At 40.5% G+C, this 18,522-nt stretch overlaps 1 protein-coding gene across 1 annotated transcript; it reads left to right on the top strand.

Moving 5' to 3' along the window:
* The first annotated feature begins 684 nt into the window (after nucleotides 1-684).
* LOC132956290 (uncharacterized) lies at nucleotides 685-17,887 on the top strand. The gene is made up of 19 exons (XM_061029656.1): nucleotides 685-827; nucleotides 911-966; nucleotides 1,054-1,114; nucleotides 3,311-3,465; nucleotides 3,555-3,619; nucleotides 3,701-3,794; nucleotides 4,115-4,372; nucleotides 5,356-5,649; nucleotides 6,418-6,669; nucleotides 8,746-9,060; nucleotides 9,617-9,738; nucleotides 10,721-10,940; nucleotides 11,039-11,194; nucleotides 12,801-12,991; nucleotides 13,645-13,796; nucleotides 13,900-14,157; nucleotides 15,644-15,797; nucleotides 16,680-16,812; nucleotides 17,746-17,887. Exons 1-19 carry the CDS (start codon nucleotides 796-798, stop codon nucleotides 17,868-17,870), a joined length of 3,093 nt encoding a protein of 1,030 aa, XP_060885639.1. The 5' UTR covers nucleotides 685-795; the 3' UTR covers nucleotides 17,871-17,887.
* The last annotated feature ends 635 nt before the right edge of the window (nucleotides 17,888-18,522 follow it).

The raw sequence follows: 18,522 nt of genomic DNA, 5'->3' as shown, positions 1-18,522 counted from the left end.
CAAAAACACATCAATTACTGTGTCCCTTTTCTCATGTTTTATTTATCGTCTAAAGATTTTTATGAAATATTGAAGATTTACCTCTGTTAAATGGTAGAAGAACTTAAAATGAATCAATCTGAGAGGGACACATCTCACTTTAACATAATCTCTAAAAAGAAGAAACAAAAGGGCAAAGCTTGATTTTAAGGTGTCACATTACAAAAGAATTTTCCTGACAATGCAAAAGATTAAGATCTTTCAGACAGCGTACAAGAGTTTGCATGCAATTTTTTAAGTAGGCTACTTTAAATTCTGACTTTGCCCATTTGTTTTTGAGTCCCTAAATAATCAAACTAAGAAGATTTATATGTTGTCAAATTGTGTTACTTAGGAGTACATGTCATTAGTGGGGATAGAAAGGGTAAACATTTGATTAATTTGCATGTGTGGGTGTGGACCCACAAACTGCATGCCATCCCTGCATAACTCAGTGCCCCAGGCGGGCCACCCCAGTCAGAAAAATCTGGACACGCCCCTGGCTATGACCCTCATAAATAGTTATCTCATAGCCTTTAGATAATGATGCATGAAGCATAATGTTTAAACGACGTCTTCTACATTATATTACCACAGAAAACGAAGAGTAACCGTCACCGTGTTATACCAGACTGATGTGTCTGGCCCATAGAAAGGATTTCCAGGAACTTATTGACTCAGGTACTGCAGGTACCTGAACGCCGTACACACCTGTCTCTCATTAGGAGTACGTCACCTCCACCTCCAGCCTAGCATCGACGCTAAAAGAAACACAACATGCGCTCCTTTGACGGAATTTCAAAGAAAATGTAAGAAAATAAGATTTCCCAGTTGTTTTTAACGCTCTCTTTTCATTTGCTCTCAGTGAATTAATCAAATGTTATCATTTCAGGAACTCCTCAATGTTTTCTTTCATCTTAATACTGCTGCATCATTTGATTACGTTTGGTGAGTAGTTCAAAGAATTGGACATGTTAGCCTTCAGTTTAAACATCATTATTTGTAGATACTTAAAAAAGAACCGTGTTTCTTCAGGACGAAGCGACGACGTTTCCTTCTCTATATGCTGGATGGCCAAAGACAATGTTCTGGAGAGGTAAGCACGAGAAAGTCACGTGTTTGACGTTTTGGTCTTTAATTGCTTTATTTTCTGTGAAGATAACCTGGCGCCAAACTCCATCTGCAAAAACACATTTAAGTCTTCTAGGCTAATTAGCAAGTCTGAACACATGGGAAAACATAACGGGCATACATCTTATGACTCATTATATATTACTGATAAATTCGGCGTATTTTAGAAAAATGTAATTTGAGTCTTCATACGTTTTAATTCTTAATGCTTTTAAACGTACATTAGCTTTCCTAATTTGTATGAAATTTTCCCCCATCAAAATTAAGCCCTATATGTTCCCTCAAGAATGTTTCCCCAAATTAGGCCCTATGTTCCCACTGGGCCTTTTTATGGCCTCCAAGCTACGAATGACACTATCAAATCTATCACTATATATGTGGAAAGCTTAACATTACACCCAGTGGTGTAGTGGTGCCTAAAGAACTGAGTATACTGTTTTTTTTATGTGGCACGTCCAGAGAGGATAATCTGCTTGTGTTTTAAACAGCGACATGTAGCTCTCCTTTTGAATATTTAGTTAGTACGTATGAGCCAATTAGAAACAGAGTAGAGAGAGTCATCCCTTCACCATCCTAGGGAAAAAAATTGCAGCGTACCACAGATATTGTCAATCAATCATTGGTGTGAATCAGAGGAGATTTAGAAGTGGGTATACTCTATGGAGACTGAACAATCACAAACAGGTGTATACCCTGCACTACACCCCCTGATTTCTTCAGTGTTTATCCCTATACCCCAGCAGATGATGTTGGGAGATTTTTATTGATTTATTTAACAGGGACACATACAATGAGCAGTGCTTTATATGTCAAATACACTAAGATGTCATCAATACAGGTTTCTAGCTGTGGCAGCATATGCATTGGCTATTCTTCTCGGGGTCCAACACACATACAGTCATACACTCGTATACACAGTATAATATAAAAAAAACAAAGACAAGCAGGCAGGGGACAGAACCCTGACCTGTAAGAGGGCACGCTTCAAAAAGAGCTTTGTCCCCTCAGCGATTGAAACCCTAAACAAGCTTCCACGTGGCCCCTTGCTATGTGTTTCTACCTGCTGTTATATCTATTTGTTTTTTATTTGTGAATTTTATTTAATTCAAACGAACAATAAAGTTAAGAAAAACAAACAAACATAAAATCTCAAATTTTGAATAAAAAGGAGCAGAAAGAAGACTAATCTTATAAAATCTGCCCCTCTTTCACAAAGCATTATTTAAAACAAAACAATTAAAATAAATTGGCTACAGGCAAACACAGCCACTGTCAGCCCCATCGTAGGTCCTCCTTAACAATTCATTTTACACCGTACAAAGCATATCACAATACATTTTTGTCACAGCATCATGAAACAGAACAATACATCTCATTGACATATTTCCACATATTTATTCAACAAACTGGCTTTAATTTTTCTTTTAAATATCATGTTTGATTTTGATTCTTTAGTTTCTCTGTTGAGATTGTTCCATAAACCGATTCCTTTCACAGTAAAACAACGTTCCCTCCATTTGGTTCTGCATCTCGGTTTATTAAAGATCTCTGTTCCTTTTAAATTATAACGGCTTTCCCTTTTTTCAAATCTGTTTTGGATGTTTTTTGGCAATGTTTTCTGATTAGCTTTAAACATAATTTGCAGAATACTGTAATCAACTAATTCATGCAATTTTAACAACTTTAACTGAATGAATAGCGGGTTTGATGGATCTCTATACCGACTTCTACTTATGATTCTTATGGCTTTTTTTTTGCAAAATGAAAATTGAGTGGGTGGATGTTTTACAAGCACTTCCCCATACTTCAACTTTATATGTTTTCCTCGTGTACCAACCGTGCAAAACTGTGAGAACAAATTTCCCCCTGGGGACAATAAAGTATTGTATTTCCATGTATACTCTGTGTTCATATGTGCAGCCATAAAATTTCTCTAAGTGAGATCTAGAACTCATCTTAAAGCCATGAACGAATAAAACTATTATCTGTATAGATTGCCCACATGTTATTGGAGCCATCCATCCTTCAGTTAAATTGAATCATTGTGACTGGTGCATGTGATGATATACAGAACAGCATTAACACACAGATCTGTGGATGTGATCTGGATGTTTGGGACAACACTTGGTTTTAACAGAGGCTTCATTGTTTTCCTCTTTAGGCAGAATGGAAACATATGGCTGAATGAAACATCAGTCAAATCCATCGGCAGGGCGGGTAAATTAACCTCCCTGACCCTGTCTCCAGCTGTGGAAACCAAGCTAACACTTAAGTATGGAGACTCCGTTCAGGCGTGGACTTTCAGAATCGCCCCTGGTAAGTGTCTTTAACCTCTTGATAATTTGAACCCATCAGGCAGCAGCAGTTATTAAACATCAGATGAAATGTGTTTAACTCACTTTAAGGTACATGGTTCACTAAAGTCAAAGGCATGCAGCAACCACAGAACAAACCAACAAGTTTCACTAAGGTGACTATGATATCTAAATACAGATTGGATGTTTACAGACGCTGGTACGTCTCGCTAACAACGCTTGGTTCCTTCTTCTAGAGCACCCTGGATATGATGAGTCCAGACGAGGTGTTTGCGTGTGAACTTGGTACAATATTCTTCCACCAGGATGAACACTTCTTCCTCACTATTGGTAAGAGTATTTTATGTTTAGTCTCAGCCTTCTTTTTTTATTCATTGAGACGGTAGTATGTACATTTTAGAACGTTTTAGATCTTTTCTCAGCTGATGTCAAACTTTTCTGTGGATTTATTTGGGCCTAACGTCTTTGGGGACTCCCTTACCGCCCTGATTCTAGCCGACCATTAAACCAAAATAGTCCAAATAAATCTAAATATGAGCACATAATGCAAGTAAAATGTTTGAATGTAGAGTTCAGTCATGCTTTCATTGAGTATTCCGGTCTTCTTGAACATCTTGTATGACTGAAACGATGACTTTTTCTCCTCCTAGGTCACACAAGACGTCTCCCTGTCAGGCTGGAGTCCAGGACCACCTCCTCTCTGATGGTGTCCTGGGTGGACAGCGGTGGAGCTGTCAGCAGTACTGTGACCCTGCACCACACTGAACTGGGTTCCTATCAGACCCTCAGCACGGACACATCCACCGACAGCAGCTACCACTTCACAGCTCTCCACTCGTGCAGCCTGTATGTGGCCTGTGTGGACGTAGCAGGCTCTCAGACCTCCACCTGCCTCTCTACTTTTACAGGTAAGCAGTCAAGGTTTGATTACCAGACATCCTTAAGTTCCTCCAGTTCACAAAGATGACAGAAATAAATAATCCTCATTTACCTCAAGTGGTAACATCTCATGTTAGTACCTGCTTTTATGTCTTAGTTTGAAGATTCTGAAATAAATCTTAAAAAAAAAAAAAAAGTTCTGAACAACACAAACTGGAGGTTTAATCCTGACAAAATTAAGCTCAGGATTCCCTGAACTAATCCAATTTTACAATCCTTCTCTTCTTTGGAACAGACCAGTTTCATGATTTGATCCAAGACTCTGTGTTTAAAGAGCATTATCTTTGAATGGCTCATTGTTTTTGGGTTTGTGAAGACCAAGGCAAAGCTAAAAGATTTCATACGATACAAATATTCATGAAATGCTTTATATGCGATTTTTTTTTAAATTATTTTTTGATCCACTAGATGTCGCCCTTGAGCACCAGAATGAAACCAAAACAACTCGCGCTGCATTGGTGTGTTAGCATGCTAATGCTAGTGATCTTTCTTATGCTCGTATCTTCACACTGCATGTAAATTTACCTGAAATGAGCGTGATCTAGAAACACAGTTAATCAGTGAGTACAGTATGTTATTCTTCTTTTCTCTAGTCCCTCAATTAAACAACTTTTATATGTGAGGGGAGGAGTCAGCCGGCCGTCCCGACGATGTAAACAAACTGAAGATAGGACTCAGAAAACATCACAGACAGTGGGACTCGAGTGTTACACCCATTGTAGACAGTCATGACTCAGAGTTATTTTCAGAGGATATACTTGATTTCTATTACATTTAAGTGTGAAAAATCACATATAAAGCCTTTAAGTGGCCTGACACACAACATCATGTTAGTTTGCATTTGACTGTTCATCTTCTGATACTTTTACATGTGGGGAATTAACGTTTGTCTTTCTTTTTAAGCTGTCCTTAAGTGACCAAAGAGATGTTTAAATTCTGTCTCTCCCACCAGACCCAGACTTTCCCAGAAACTTCAAGGTTTCAGCGTGGAACAGCCGCAGCATATCTTTGTCCTGGGACTTTCCCGAGAACCACAAGTTCTCCCTCTTCTTAGTCACCGCCTATTTCCTCAACAGTGCCAACCACATTGTAAAGAAGTTGCCCCTGTGGCACAAAGAGGACAACTTTGAGTTCACCCTGTCTGACCTGGAGCCCTGCAGCAGGGTGACGTTTGGCCTGCAGGCGGTTTGTCAGGCAGGGATGGAGACCCGCTACAGCAAGATGGTCCGAAATGATGGCAACTCTGGTAAGCCATTCAAACCCCAAATACAACCAGGAAGTGATGTGAATAGCATGGTTACTCACGATAGGACGGGTTATGTTATGTGGCCAATAACGATGATATCCAAATACAATTATTGAAATATTGGAAGACAGTCCTATAATCATGTGATCTGATTGACTGAAGGATACAAAATGTAACTAACAAGGAGCAGGATTATTGTATTTATTCACTGCAGTTTGGTGTCAGTCACCTGTCATCACCATAAACTGTAAATATTAATGGATGAAGCCTGAGTGACGTCAGCCATCTGTTCCTGCAGGGGGCTCTGGAGGCTTATGTTGGAAATTCTGTCTCAGTCTGACTTTCAGTCAAGCTAACGACGGACTGAGAGCTGGAGCTGAGGCAGGTTTTCAGCCTCTTGATGAACCGTTACATCGCACCCACCTGTCAATCATGTCAGCTACTGTACGCACCTAACTATAATAACACATATCATTAATTTATGCTGTAAAAACTGGCTTTTTGGGCTGTGGTGTGTATGTGACTTCTGGGGTTCTGCAGGATTTTGCACTCCCGCATTTGCTTAATTTTTCAAGAGAGCCGCTTGGTTATCCCGATGCATCCTTTAACTTCTTTTTACTGGCATCAGACATTATTTTAATATTAGGCGCGAGCAGTTCGATGGTCTTTAAAAATTAGCATTTTTAGTAAACTCTCCAACAAACAGTTGTTTTCCAGTTCACTATAAACAATGTAGTTTCCAGTTTGATCCCCCCCTATGCTCCTCAGGTCACTCTAACATCCAGGTCTTGCGTCAGACAGCGTTCGACTCCGACAACTACACCCTGAGCTGGCAAGTGAGGAACAGCTCATCCATCTCCATGTTCAGAGTTCACCACCAGGGGGCACTGCAGGGCACCACGCTCCTCACGGACTACACTGTGGGGGGGCTGCAACCATGCCAACATTACCAAGCCAAGGTGGAGGCGCTATGTGGGGACAGCGTCATCATGAGCACCAAGACGATCGAAACTCACACAGGTGATGTGAAACAGCCAAGATGATCAAATTCAAATTCCCCATTTTATTACTTTGACTCTGAGGAGAAATATCCAGAATGCATCCCTCTTGTTGACTTACATCCTGTAAAGAGATCATTTGTTAGCAGGTGGGCTCTCAAGGTGCATGTCCTTTTTCTTACTAAGGTTTGTGCATTGATAAATCTAAGGCGCTGTCCATGGTGCTGAAGTAGCAAATGTGTTGTTTTACCTCCAGTTGAAATGAAAAGCTCAGCTGCTGATCAGGAGAAAGATCCAATGTGAAGAGATAGTTGACCCTGCAGATAAATATTTTCATGCCAAGCCCCTTGGCGCCTAAGAGGAACTCGCTGTTCTGTGTGTGTGTGTGGTATTCACCACTAGAGGACTTGACAATAAGAGGTAGTGTTGACTGAAATGACTCCTGCATGACTTTGATTCAATAAAGGAAGAGGACAGATCATCAGGTCAGCCAGTTGAATTGGAGGTAGTGTGCATGGGGGTTGAAATCTAGAAGTCTTTAATTACATTTTTAAAAATTGCTTTGAAATCTTCCTGACAAGGACGACATCTTTTTCCGACAAGGTTCAGCTTCATACCAACGTACTCTGCTGTGATTGGCCATCGCTCGCTGCCTTGAATTTTCCTTCAGGGCTTCCTGCCAGGAAACCTTTCCACCAAGGAGTACAAGAGACCATTGTCTGTGTCCGCCTTGAACGACTGTTCTCATCCAAACTTATATATGTTTAGGAAAATGTCATGATTTGATCATTGGTTTTAAAATTGGACACAAACAGCAGTCCTCTGGTTAGAAGGTTAAAAATCCTTAACAAGAATTCCATCCTATTTTAGGGTTTGCAGCAGCAGGAGGCCGCCTGAAGAAAAAGCAAAGCGGCAGGCGTCTTTTTTTCTGAGCGCTCCGCCTTCTCTGTGCAGCAGCTCCGAGCGCCTCGAGTTGAAAATCTTTCAGCTTTTCAGAAAGGCGGTGATGACGTCACTGGGCGCTCTTTTCAAAATATAAGTTATTCTACTTATTTTTGCCGCCTACAGGTCGTGTCTTGTATCTCCATCCTCCTCACTCCGTGTCCAGACAAAGTAGGAGAGCAAACATCCTCTCAAATATTAAACGTGCAGTTAAAAGAAACGGAGCAGTGTGGGTCATACAGCGGCTGTTTTAAAAAGACTCTTGTCATAGAGACAAGATGGACATGAAGCCCTTTTATTCTCAGAGAACAAATGCTTCATCCAAACGCTCCAGAGCTCACAGGCAGCGCATTTCTACCTGAAGAAAAGACCAGGTGGACACAGGGTCTAAGTGATGATAGAAGAAGAAAGGAAAAAAAAAAAAGCATCAGGATATATCAAAAGCATGCGTTGATTATATTTCAATATTAGTTCTGTGATAGAATCATTTCTGCCCAGCTTTACCCTTCACCATAACCACAAATCACCTAACACTATTGCCTTTGGTAGATTCCTTGCTTGTTTTGTTTTTATAATGGTTTCCCTTTCAGATCAGAAAGTCCCTAAACATCTACTTGCACTACAAAAGAGATGATTTAAGATAAGATAATCCTTTATTTATCCCACAACGGGGAAATTTACAGTGTTACAGCAGCAAAGATTGCAGACAAAAGTGAACACAGTGCACAATTTAAATAAAAAAATAAAAATTAAAAATTGTACAAAAAAAATAGATTAAGAATAGATCAGATGAGAGCTGCAGTTTTGACAAAAATGTAGTCAGAATATTCAGTGTATTTGTTCTCCTCTAAAGCTCCTGTGACAAGTTTTTAGCTGGTTATGAAACAGATTGGATTTTAATGTTTTAAAGCAAACCTGACGTGAAGATGCCGCTACATTTTTACTTTTGAAAGCCTGAAACTGCAGCCAGGATATAAAAAGAAGCAGGAGGAGATATCACACGTTCATGACAAAATCAGCAAAGAGATATGCAGTTAGGTTTAGTGAACAGGGGTCACTAACATCAAGACAAACTTTATTTGACTGATGCACATAAATACAAGTCCATCTTTGTTTATGCAGATGTATGACCTGCTGTATCTGTGTGCATACCCAGGACCTCACAGCGTGTCCGAGCTCAGGTATCGCGCCAACGACTCCACTGTCCATTGGACGTCCATCACCAGGAGCCAGCGAGCGGTGACCTTCTTATACGAGCTCTCTCTGGAGAACGGCCCCATCATCAAGAGCAGCAGAGTGAGCAACACAGAGCTCCAACTCCCGGGGCTGGAGGAGGGGAAGAACTACGTCCTGGATGTGTGGGAGGAATGTGACGGACTGTGGGAGTCTGAACACTCTGAGTTGTGTTTCGTGGGAACAAATTCATACACGGAGCTCCTGTTGATGGCCGATGAGTCTGCTCTGCATCTAGGTCAGTCTGAGGAACCGTTAGTCTAGACCAGGGGTAGGCAACTGGCGGCCCGGGGGCCACATGCGGCCCCCATTAACCCTCAACGTGGCCCTTGGGTCAATTTTTACATATCAATTAATTGGAAACATGAAGAAAAACATGACAAAATCTGCCATGAAATCATGAAAACCAGAAATATGTCCATAATAATATTTGATCACTGGTATATATGTTGAGATAAATTGAGGACATAATTGACTGTAATCGTTTTTGTATCCTACAATTTGGCCCCTCTGGCAGTGAGAATTAAATGAATGTGGCCCTTGCTGTGACCAAAGTTGCGCATCCCTGCTCTAGACTATCCACTGAGCAGCCTGTATTTCTTCAGATGGTTATTGTGAGTGAAACAAATGTTTGAAGTGGGAATTTAATAAAAGAGAGACCAACTGTCGAGAACAAGAAAAGGGAACATTTTCTCCAGGAGAGGCCTAAATCTGATTATGACTTGATTTGTTTGATGGTTTAAAGTCCTTATAGGCATACCAGAACATAGTGTCTATAATTGTGTCTTCAACAGATCTGGAGATGGACATGTCTACGATGGGTCTCACCATGGTCCTGCCCTGGTCTTTGCATGAGGATCTGCAGGACGACGTGTCAGAACCAAAAGCTAAAATGGGGGAGATTGTCAAAGACAAGGTAAGAGAAATCTCCTTTACAAACATCGTTGATTACAGTGTCAGACGTTGGTTTTATACAGTGCTGAGCAGAATACATCACTTGTGATTCTGCATATTTTCTGAGATCAGAGGATTTTTTTTTTAATTTGTTCTCTCTGCTTAAATTCATCCTTTTCTAAATATCTAAACACTACAACTGTTCGAAGACGGAGATATGCACCAGTGAATACAGTGTATTTTCCAGTACATGCATTTATTTTGGAACCATCTAGTTCATGTATATATTAAAAGTCACATATCCTCCTCCTTTTCAACCAGTGTAAATAAGTCTCAGAGCTCCTCAAAGCATGTCGGTGAAGTTTCTTGTTCTAAATCCACTCTGATCCTGTATTTGATCATGTCTATAAACCCCTCTATTTCAGCCCTGCTCAGAACAGGCTGTTTATGTGTCTGTACCTTTAAATATGTAAATGAGCTGTGTCTGACTACGCCCCCTCTCTGGAAGGGCTTGGGTGTACTCGGGCTTTCTCAATGTCCTATTGTTTACGGTGAGAAGGCAGACTCAGAGGGCAGAACAAACACCTAGTTGTGGGAGTGTCACCCACCAGGGGGAGGGGCTACTGCCCTTTGTGATGTCATGAAGGGAAAATCTCCAAACAGTCTGTTTGAGCACACATTTTCTGAAAAGTGGAGCAGGCAGAAGACGGAGAGGATGGACTTTTCTCATCATTTGGGGGTTTGTAGATGGACTAGGGACATATACAAGTGTGTTTTGGATAATATGTGACCTTTTAAGTGTTCCTAGTTGACTAATTTCAAAGTTGATTAAACGCACATTTGAATTCCGACAAACAACATTGAGCACTATTTATTTATTATTTCACATGGAAAATCACAACATTAGTTTTTTAGAGTCCTTACTACGTAATGCAGTAACATTTGAATAGCTGTCAGTGCATTGTCCTTGTTCTTGAAGCATCGTATGTTTTTGTGTCTTTCAGCTGCAGAATCTTTTGAAGGACTTCCATCTGCCGGCTCGCATTGAGCTCGCCACCTTTGAACCTGCAGATGAGCCAAACGAAACAGAGGTTCTGTTTATGTCTTTCGATGCATCCAAAGCTGATGAAGACGTGCCTCTGTCTGTAGACGATCAGCTGGATTTCATTCATTCTCTGAATTCAACAAACTTCACTGTAGCAGACGGCGCCATTTACTGGCATGGTAGGTGACGGTGAAAACACTTCTAAAATCTGTCACAGAATTCCTACAGATATCCTGTGTTTCCTGGGATGTATCTCATTATTTTGGTTCTGTTTCAGGTCCAGATCTGTGTGCCTCCTCTAAGCACGCTTTATGTCCCCCTAAATCTCTGTGCATCAACACTCTGGGCTCCTACATGTGTGTGTGCCGACACGGCTACTACGACGTGAGCGCTTTGATCAAACATCGTGCAGTTTCAAGTCCACACTGCAATGGTAAAAAATTTAACATATCTAGTACAATTCATGTACTACTTACTTTTAAAGGAGGAGTGTGTAAAATTAAGGTCAAGTTCAGACAACGACTATTTCAGCTGAGAACGGTAACCTTTGGTTGAGTTTTAGAAAACGGGTTCCAGAGTGCAGACTAATGAAAACGCCACCATGTCTGGCATCGTGTGAACTGGCAATATGCAGTTCCTCTGAAAATTCTGAGATAACGGTCCCAGACCATAGCCATGCACGAGTAGTTGGACTGCAATGCATTTGCAGGTTGTTTCATTACAAAGTCACTCCATCAACTATCAACCCATACTACAGCATTTGTAGTCATTTTATGGTACATGTACATGGCAGTTGTTGTTAACGCTTCGTCATCTAAACAATTTTGTCATCATGAAAACACAAATGTTTGTGTTTACATGTAACATAAAATAACCCCAAGGCAGACACAGGAACTCGACTCAAAAACTACAAATCCCACTGTTGCATCCAACAAAGTGCTCTGTGGATGGAAAGAGTCTACCGTATACACCATCAAATACGGCATTACAGTGCCCCTTAGCAACTTGTTCTTGTGCTTAAATGTGGCCTTAATTGCATCTAGTGACCAAATTGCAGACTGCAACCTCATCCCTCCCCCTTTAATCGCTCATAGACTCTTTCTGTCTCTGCCTGTAACTCAGAATCAGATTTATTGTCCAGGTATGCTTAGACACACAATGAATTTAACTTTGGTGAACTGTGCTCTCTTATGTACAGGTACAACATTAAATATCAACAATAAACATAATAAGAAAAGACTAATGTTTACATGACTAAATATGAAACAGTGCAGTGGTGAATAGTGCAAAAGATGCTGAAGTAACATGATAAGTAAAATGCAGTTATGTGACAGATGGGTCAATTAAGATGTATAACTCTGTGAATTGATCCCATAGTCTGTCACACTTGGCCTGAAACAGTCGCATGTAAAGAAGTTAATCCAAACACAAGCAGTTGAGACCTCAGAAATGTGATACTGGGTGCAAAAAGTAAAATGTATAAGCTTTAGAAGTTGTCAATAAGCTAACCAAAGGTTCTCTTGTTTTTTTGTTTTTTTTAGAAAGATTCTTATTTTGTTGTGTTTGTGGCCCAAATATATATGATGACTGTCATTTGAGCAAAGAGCCTTAGTGAAGGCCTTTATCATCATAGTGGACAAAAAAAAGACATTTTAAAGTGAAGACTGAGGGAGGATGCAATGGAAAAAAAAAAAGATCATGTGTGTCCCTGAAATATTCATATTGTTTTTTTCAGGGGTATTTCTTGTTTTATTTTCAAAGTGAAAGTCAATAAAAAAGAGAGGGTGAAGAATGATGGGTATAGAAAGTTCCATAAAGTAATGCAGATCAGAGAATGGTCTACACAGGATCCATTCACTACTACAGTATAACACTTCATTTTGTAGTTTCATGTAATGTTTAGAAAGAGCTGCATCTAGTGGGCTTTAAGAGAACTGCATGTTAAAGTGTTTCAACTGTGACATTGACATTCCACCTTAAAAGTCGCCGTCAGTATCAAAGAGTGATTCATGCTTTGCTCTTAATTTGTTTTGAAACAGAGAAAGGTCTTTTCAGCCAGTGTCTGGATAAACTGTTGAGTGGAGGAATAGCCAAACCTTACCTGACGTCTCACCTGGGCGGGGCGGTGGACGTGAAGCTGAACGATGGTCGCTGCTCCGTGGAGGAGAGCGAGATGTTCTACTACTTCAGCACCTCACGGAATTCCTCTGAATGTGGAACGGAGAGGCAGGTGAGGCACCGAGATGGTGAAATATAGTTTGTTGCTAAGTGATTGACAGATTTGTGCAGAGCTTTCCAAAAGTCCAGATGCAACAGATACAATTTTCTGACACAGTAAGTTGTCGGTTTACTAAACTTTGAGGATTCAAAAAAAATCATTATTGTTGGCTCAAATTCTCAGCAGACATCAATATTATTGTTTTTTTTTGATAATTTATTCACTTGTTTCTATTTCTTTTACTGCGCTTACCTTTTATTGCTGTTCTCTTTTTATTTGCTTTTAGCTCTTTTAGTTTCTTCCATCTTTTTAAATCTTTGGTCCTCTTGGTCTCAGCTCGTGTTGTTGGGTTCTTGTGTTGTTGGGTTCTTATGATGGTTCTTGTGATGGTCGGGTTATATATGTCTGTTGGGTATTGTGCACTATGGGTTCTTTTCTGTTGAATTGTATTTAATTATTTTTAGTATTTTGCATTTGTTATGTTCTTGCTGTTGTTTATGTTCTTCTGTGTTTGGTTTAGTTTGCTTTGTTCTTGTTTTTGCTGTTTGTCAAAGCACTTTGTAAACCTGTGTTTTTAAAAGGTGCTATATAAATAAAGTTATTATTAGCATTTGCTGCTATCACAGTCTGTATAAGATGTGTGACTGTTGAGCATGTGTGTTTAGGTGAACAAAACCCACATCGAGTACCAGAACACTGTGGCTGTGTCCTTGAATAAAGAGCACACCATCAGCCGGAGGGATCTCAAGGTCGTCTGGAAGTGTGTCTACCCCCGGCATTATGTCCGTAACGCACATGTCGGAGTGGACAAGAAGTGGTGAGATGCAAATAATTTTTCTCCTCTTTGCTCGAATTACAAATCAAAGCCTGAACAGGAAATGAAGGACAGCAACATGTACATGTGATTTCTGTCTTTGTAGGCTCTCCTCTCTCTCCCTGGTGGAGTTCAACTCTTCTCTGGAGCTGGGCCTGAACATGAGCTTGTTCACTGACCTGACGTTCACCGACAGCTACAGGGACACCATCAGCCTGGATCCTGAGGACACGCTGTTCCTTCAGGTGGCCCTGCAGACGCACAACTCGTTCGCTTCAGACGTGCTGCTGCAGGTGGAATCGTGCTGGGCCACTGAGAGCCCTAACCCACAGGACGACGTGCAGGGTCTACTTCTTCATGATGGGTAAGGGGAAAAATGTTTCACAGTAAAAATTAGTGAACGATATTTTTGTCCAAAGGCTAGACACTTTGACACTTTCTAATGCCGTGTTTTTAAAATGATGCAGGCTGTGTAGATGTTAGTTTTGCTTGTATCAAAAGAATCACCACCTTTTAAAAGAACTGGTCTTAAATCATATTTGAGATTTAAGAGTCAGACACTTGGACCCAGGACTATTAACCTGGATTTATTTATTTAACCTTAAAACTGTGCAATCTGTCTACAAACCAGTCAAAATGTTGTTCATATTGAGCATTATCAATACACTGTAGAACAGGGGTTCTCAACCTTTTTTTGCCTGTGTACCCCCTTTCAGAATTTCTATCAGCCAAGTACCCCCTTGTCCTGCCAGGAACATTTTTCAGGAAATAATTTGGGAAAAGAACATGAATAAATCAATGCATGTGGTCTTCATACATTCATAATGCAAGCTATATTATAAATGAATATCCTCAAGTTGGAAATAGTGCCCTTATTATGTTGAATAGAAAATATATGCTGTTAATTAATTTGTCTTCCTAGAAATCATTATATTTGTTTGTTGTGGTGCAACTTTTTTTTAAAGACAATTGTTACGTGCCCCCCTTTGAGAAACACTGCTGTGGAATATCTGTTTAACACAGCTCATTGTGTATATTCATAATTGTAAATATTGTTTCAACTTAAGTCACTGTGCTTTGTATGTAGATTATCTTATTTTACTTTTACTTTTATTATCTCTATTTTATTATACATCTTAAATTATTTCTATATTTCCTACTGCTGTTTTGTGTTTAAGAGTAACAATAACAACTGAATTTCCCCCTGGGATTAATTTCTGATTCTGATCTGTAACTGAAACCGCCACGAGCTAAAAGGCTTGCTAAACGTTCCACACAGCTGCCCAACTATTAATGACAAGAAATGTCCCAAACACAGAAAAAAAAGAGCAAATATAAAAAGAAGAGCAGAGCCAGAAATCCACAGCCTTCCAGAGGGTAAAGAGAGATAAGAGGGATTATTTTGTACGGGTCCCATGTATTATTATTCAGAGAAATGCTTTTAATTGTGACTTTTATTAGCATTAAAAACATTTTTTCAAAAGAAAGCCAGCAGCGGACCAGTTTGACTCGGTTTAGCGGTCAAGGCCCCTCTTATGTGTGAGAGGTTAAAGTAGAGAGGAAGGAAGAATGGACGCCGCTGATGTATTTCAGCCTAATGGCCTTCGTCAGGACGTACATGTTGAGCTGCTGTTGGCTGTTTTTTTTTTTCCATGCTATTTGTCCCCATCACAGCGCATTCCCTTTCAATTGTTTTGTCAGGTGACGTTTTTATGCATGAGAACTATATGCAGGTTGGTAACAAAAGAGGTATCCAGTATCGTGTCCTTTTGAAACCTGTAACGCGGGAATGCAACGCTCCAGTAAAACATTTCAACTGGATACTGAACATGCTCCTCTTTTCTACCCAGCTGTCCCGTTGACCACATGCTGCACTGGCTCTCTGTAAACGGCGCGGCCCAGCAGAGCAGGTTTTCTGTTCAGGTGTTCACCATGCCCCAGCGGCTGCCGATCTACATTCACTGCCTGGCCAACATATGTGGACATGATGAGGACTGTGAAAAGGTAAAACTGAAGGGTGGTTAGAACATGTAAATCATCAAACTAGTGGACCAGTATCCTGCTGAAAAATGTGAAGATTCAACATTAACGCACTGTAGGTAAATCCTCCACCAGGGGGCTCCCAATCAAAACATTAACAAAAGATAATGTTGAGGCTGGCGGGGAATCATGGGAGTGATTCTTTGATACAGCCAGAAAAACAAGACTAAGAAAAGGACTTAAAAGAGCATGCAAAAAAAATTGGTAATCAATATTCCTTTCTCTTATGAATAATTATTGCATCTAACACATATTCGCTGCTGCCCCCTTATGGCAGCTCCTTGTCACTGCGGTAGTGTACATTTCTACCGACCTTTCTAAGCCTCTCGATGTTTTCATTTCATTTCAAAGTATTTAAATCATTGAGGTCTCCCTCATTTACAATGATGTAGAGATACAAATCACAACAAACAAAAAGGTCATAAAATAATGTTGCCCAAAAAGTTTCCAGTCAGCCATGTTTTGCTGTCCTGAGCGACGGTAACAACCCAGCTTCCAAATTCTTCAGTTTCAAGGATGTAACTGAAATGATTGGAGGTCCTTTTGTAAACTTTAGACTGTGCTGAAGAGAGGAATACTATGTGAAGCAGAAATAACTAAAAACCTGAAAGTCCTGGTTCCAAAGCTGATTATGTTTTGAAAGCCTGCTGGGTTCCTGTCATTGAGATTTCACTCAGCGCTTCTGCAGAGTTAAAAAAAAAACAAAAAAAACAGCAGAACTGTAAAATAAACACATCTTTCTCGGCCACGGTCCTAAACAATCGTGCCTAATGTGTAAACGCCCTGAAACTGACAGTGAGTAAAGTTTTGAAACGAATGATCATAACAAACTGATTTTGGTCGTAGAAGTGCACCGCGGAGCAGCGCAGGAAGAGGTCAGCGAGTCAGGTTGACAGAACGGGTAAGCGGGCTGCTGTCGTGTCTGCTGGACCTCTGCTGATCAACAAGAAGCTGAAAACAGGAACCACACCATCGTCCTGTGAGTTTCTGCATCAAGGAGAAACCTTCAGTTTTATAATCTGGATAAACAGGGACTGTGTTACGAGCTAGCACCAGCTACACATATAAATACAACAAAACTAGCCCTAACCTGAAGTGTGACAGAGAAGTCAAGAGATGACAGGTACAGAAAGGACTGATTCTCAACACAGGGAAAACATAAGATTAGGTCAGCTCACCTACACGCGGGTCTGCCGGGGCACCGGATGGCTTTTAGAGCGACGAGCCCAAGCTGTATGAGTGCAGTATGAGTTCAGTTTGATTTGTTGGTGTTGGATCATATAAGATACGGCTGGTTACTAAAACAAGTTCATGGGAGTGGGTCCTCGGTTAGGTCCGACAGCTTCCAAGTTGGCGTCCGTACGGGTCCTCCGTCAGCTGCAACTTCACCTGTCGTATTACGTCATTTAAAGCAACAGAGCACCGCTCTGAGCGCACCTCAGGAATGGTGCATTCAAGACTATCGGACAAACCAGTAAACACAGCTTAAACCCATTCTCTATTCTCCCCATGAAAACCAGTCTAAAGTAATTAACAAAACAGACAGATGAGGATGAAGAAGAAGAACCTTAATGATTCCTAACAGACTGCTTCCCACTTTCCCTTCATCTTGAGCGACACATTTCTTATTTTATATTTTGACTTGTGTATACAACAATGTGCATGCTTCAGGTTATATGATTTTTAGTCATTTCAGCTCAAGGTCTTTTTTTTACTGATTTCCGCCTTTTTTTCAGATAAGATTATTTTTTCACGAGATCAAATGTATTGAATTTCTGATGGAACAAAAATCCTACAATTCTATTTAATCTGAATGTTGATATTCTTATCGGAGTCGACTGACTTTTCAATTCGAGGTGTATTGTGTTCAGTTCAGTCAGTTACATCCAATGACTGGTGTCCATCTCTGCAGGGGCGGAGCACATGATGGTCATCTTCGTTGTGGCTGGATCGATAGGCTTTCTGGGAGTGACTGTACTCTCAGTGAGTGCGACCAAAGCCATCATGGCGTACTATGAAAGACTACGACTACAATAAAGTGTTCATACAGCGTCTGTTGATGTGTCATGTGAATCATTAAGACATCTCACTGCAATGATAGAGCACCATAGTTCAGAACAAGACAGTGGAACACACTCTGAAGCTCTTTATTAATAATTGTTGTGTCAGACTTGGATTATGACTCAAGCTTTACAAAACATGAAACATGGCATGCAATGATTTTCAGGATGAATTGGACCACAAAGAATGGATCCTTCATTGATCCTGGATTATTAAATGCTAAATGGACATGAGCTTGTATAGTGCTTTTCTAGCCTTCGGACTACTCAAAGCACTTTTACCGCAGGTCACACCTACACATTCACACACTGATGGTAGAGGCTGCTGAGTAAAGGGTCCATCAGAAGTAACTAATCCCATTCATGCACCTTCATACGTCACTGATGAAGCACAGGGAGCAACTTCCGGTGAAGAGTCTTGCCCAAGGACACGTCTGACATGTTGCTGCAGGAGCTGGACCTTTCAGTTGAAAGGACCGACTCTACCAACAGAGCCAGTGTCAACACTGTGGAAAAACAAAATAGTTCATCAGATAAAAGGTCAAAGTCAAAAGGTATCTTTATTGTCCCCACAGGGAAATTTGTTTGCAGTTGGAGACATATAAATACATAAACAACACTAATAAATC

The sequence above is a fragment of the Labrus mixtus genome, chromosome 22 (genome assembly GCF_963584025.1).
Source record: "Labrus mixtus chromosome 22, fLabMix1.1, whole genome shotgun sequence".
Taxonomy (NCBI): domain Eukaryota; kingdom Metazoa; phylum Chordata; class Actinopteri; order Labriformes; family Labridae; genus Labrus; species Labrus mixtus.
Note: the sequence above shows the minus strand (reverse complement) of the source record. Positions and strands in the feature narration are given on the sequence as shown.

Coding starts and splice junctions, on each gene's coding strand:
- LOC132956290 (XM_061029656.1), top strand. CDS start 796: ATGCGCTCCTTTGACGGAATTTCAAAGAAAAT. Junction 12,992..13,644: donor AATGTGGAACGGAGAGGCAG/GTGAGGCACCGA, acceptor ATGTGTGTTTAG/GTGAACAAAACCCACATCGA. Junction 13,797..13,899: donor GTCGGAGTGGACAAGAAGTG/GTGAGATGCAAA, acceptor CTGTCTTTGTAG/GCTCTCCTCTCTCTCCCTGG.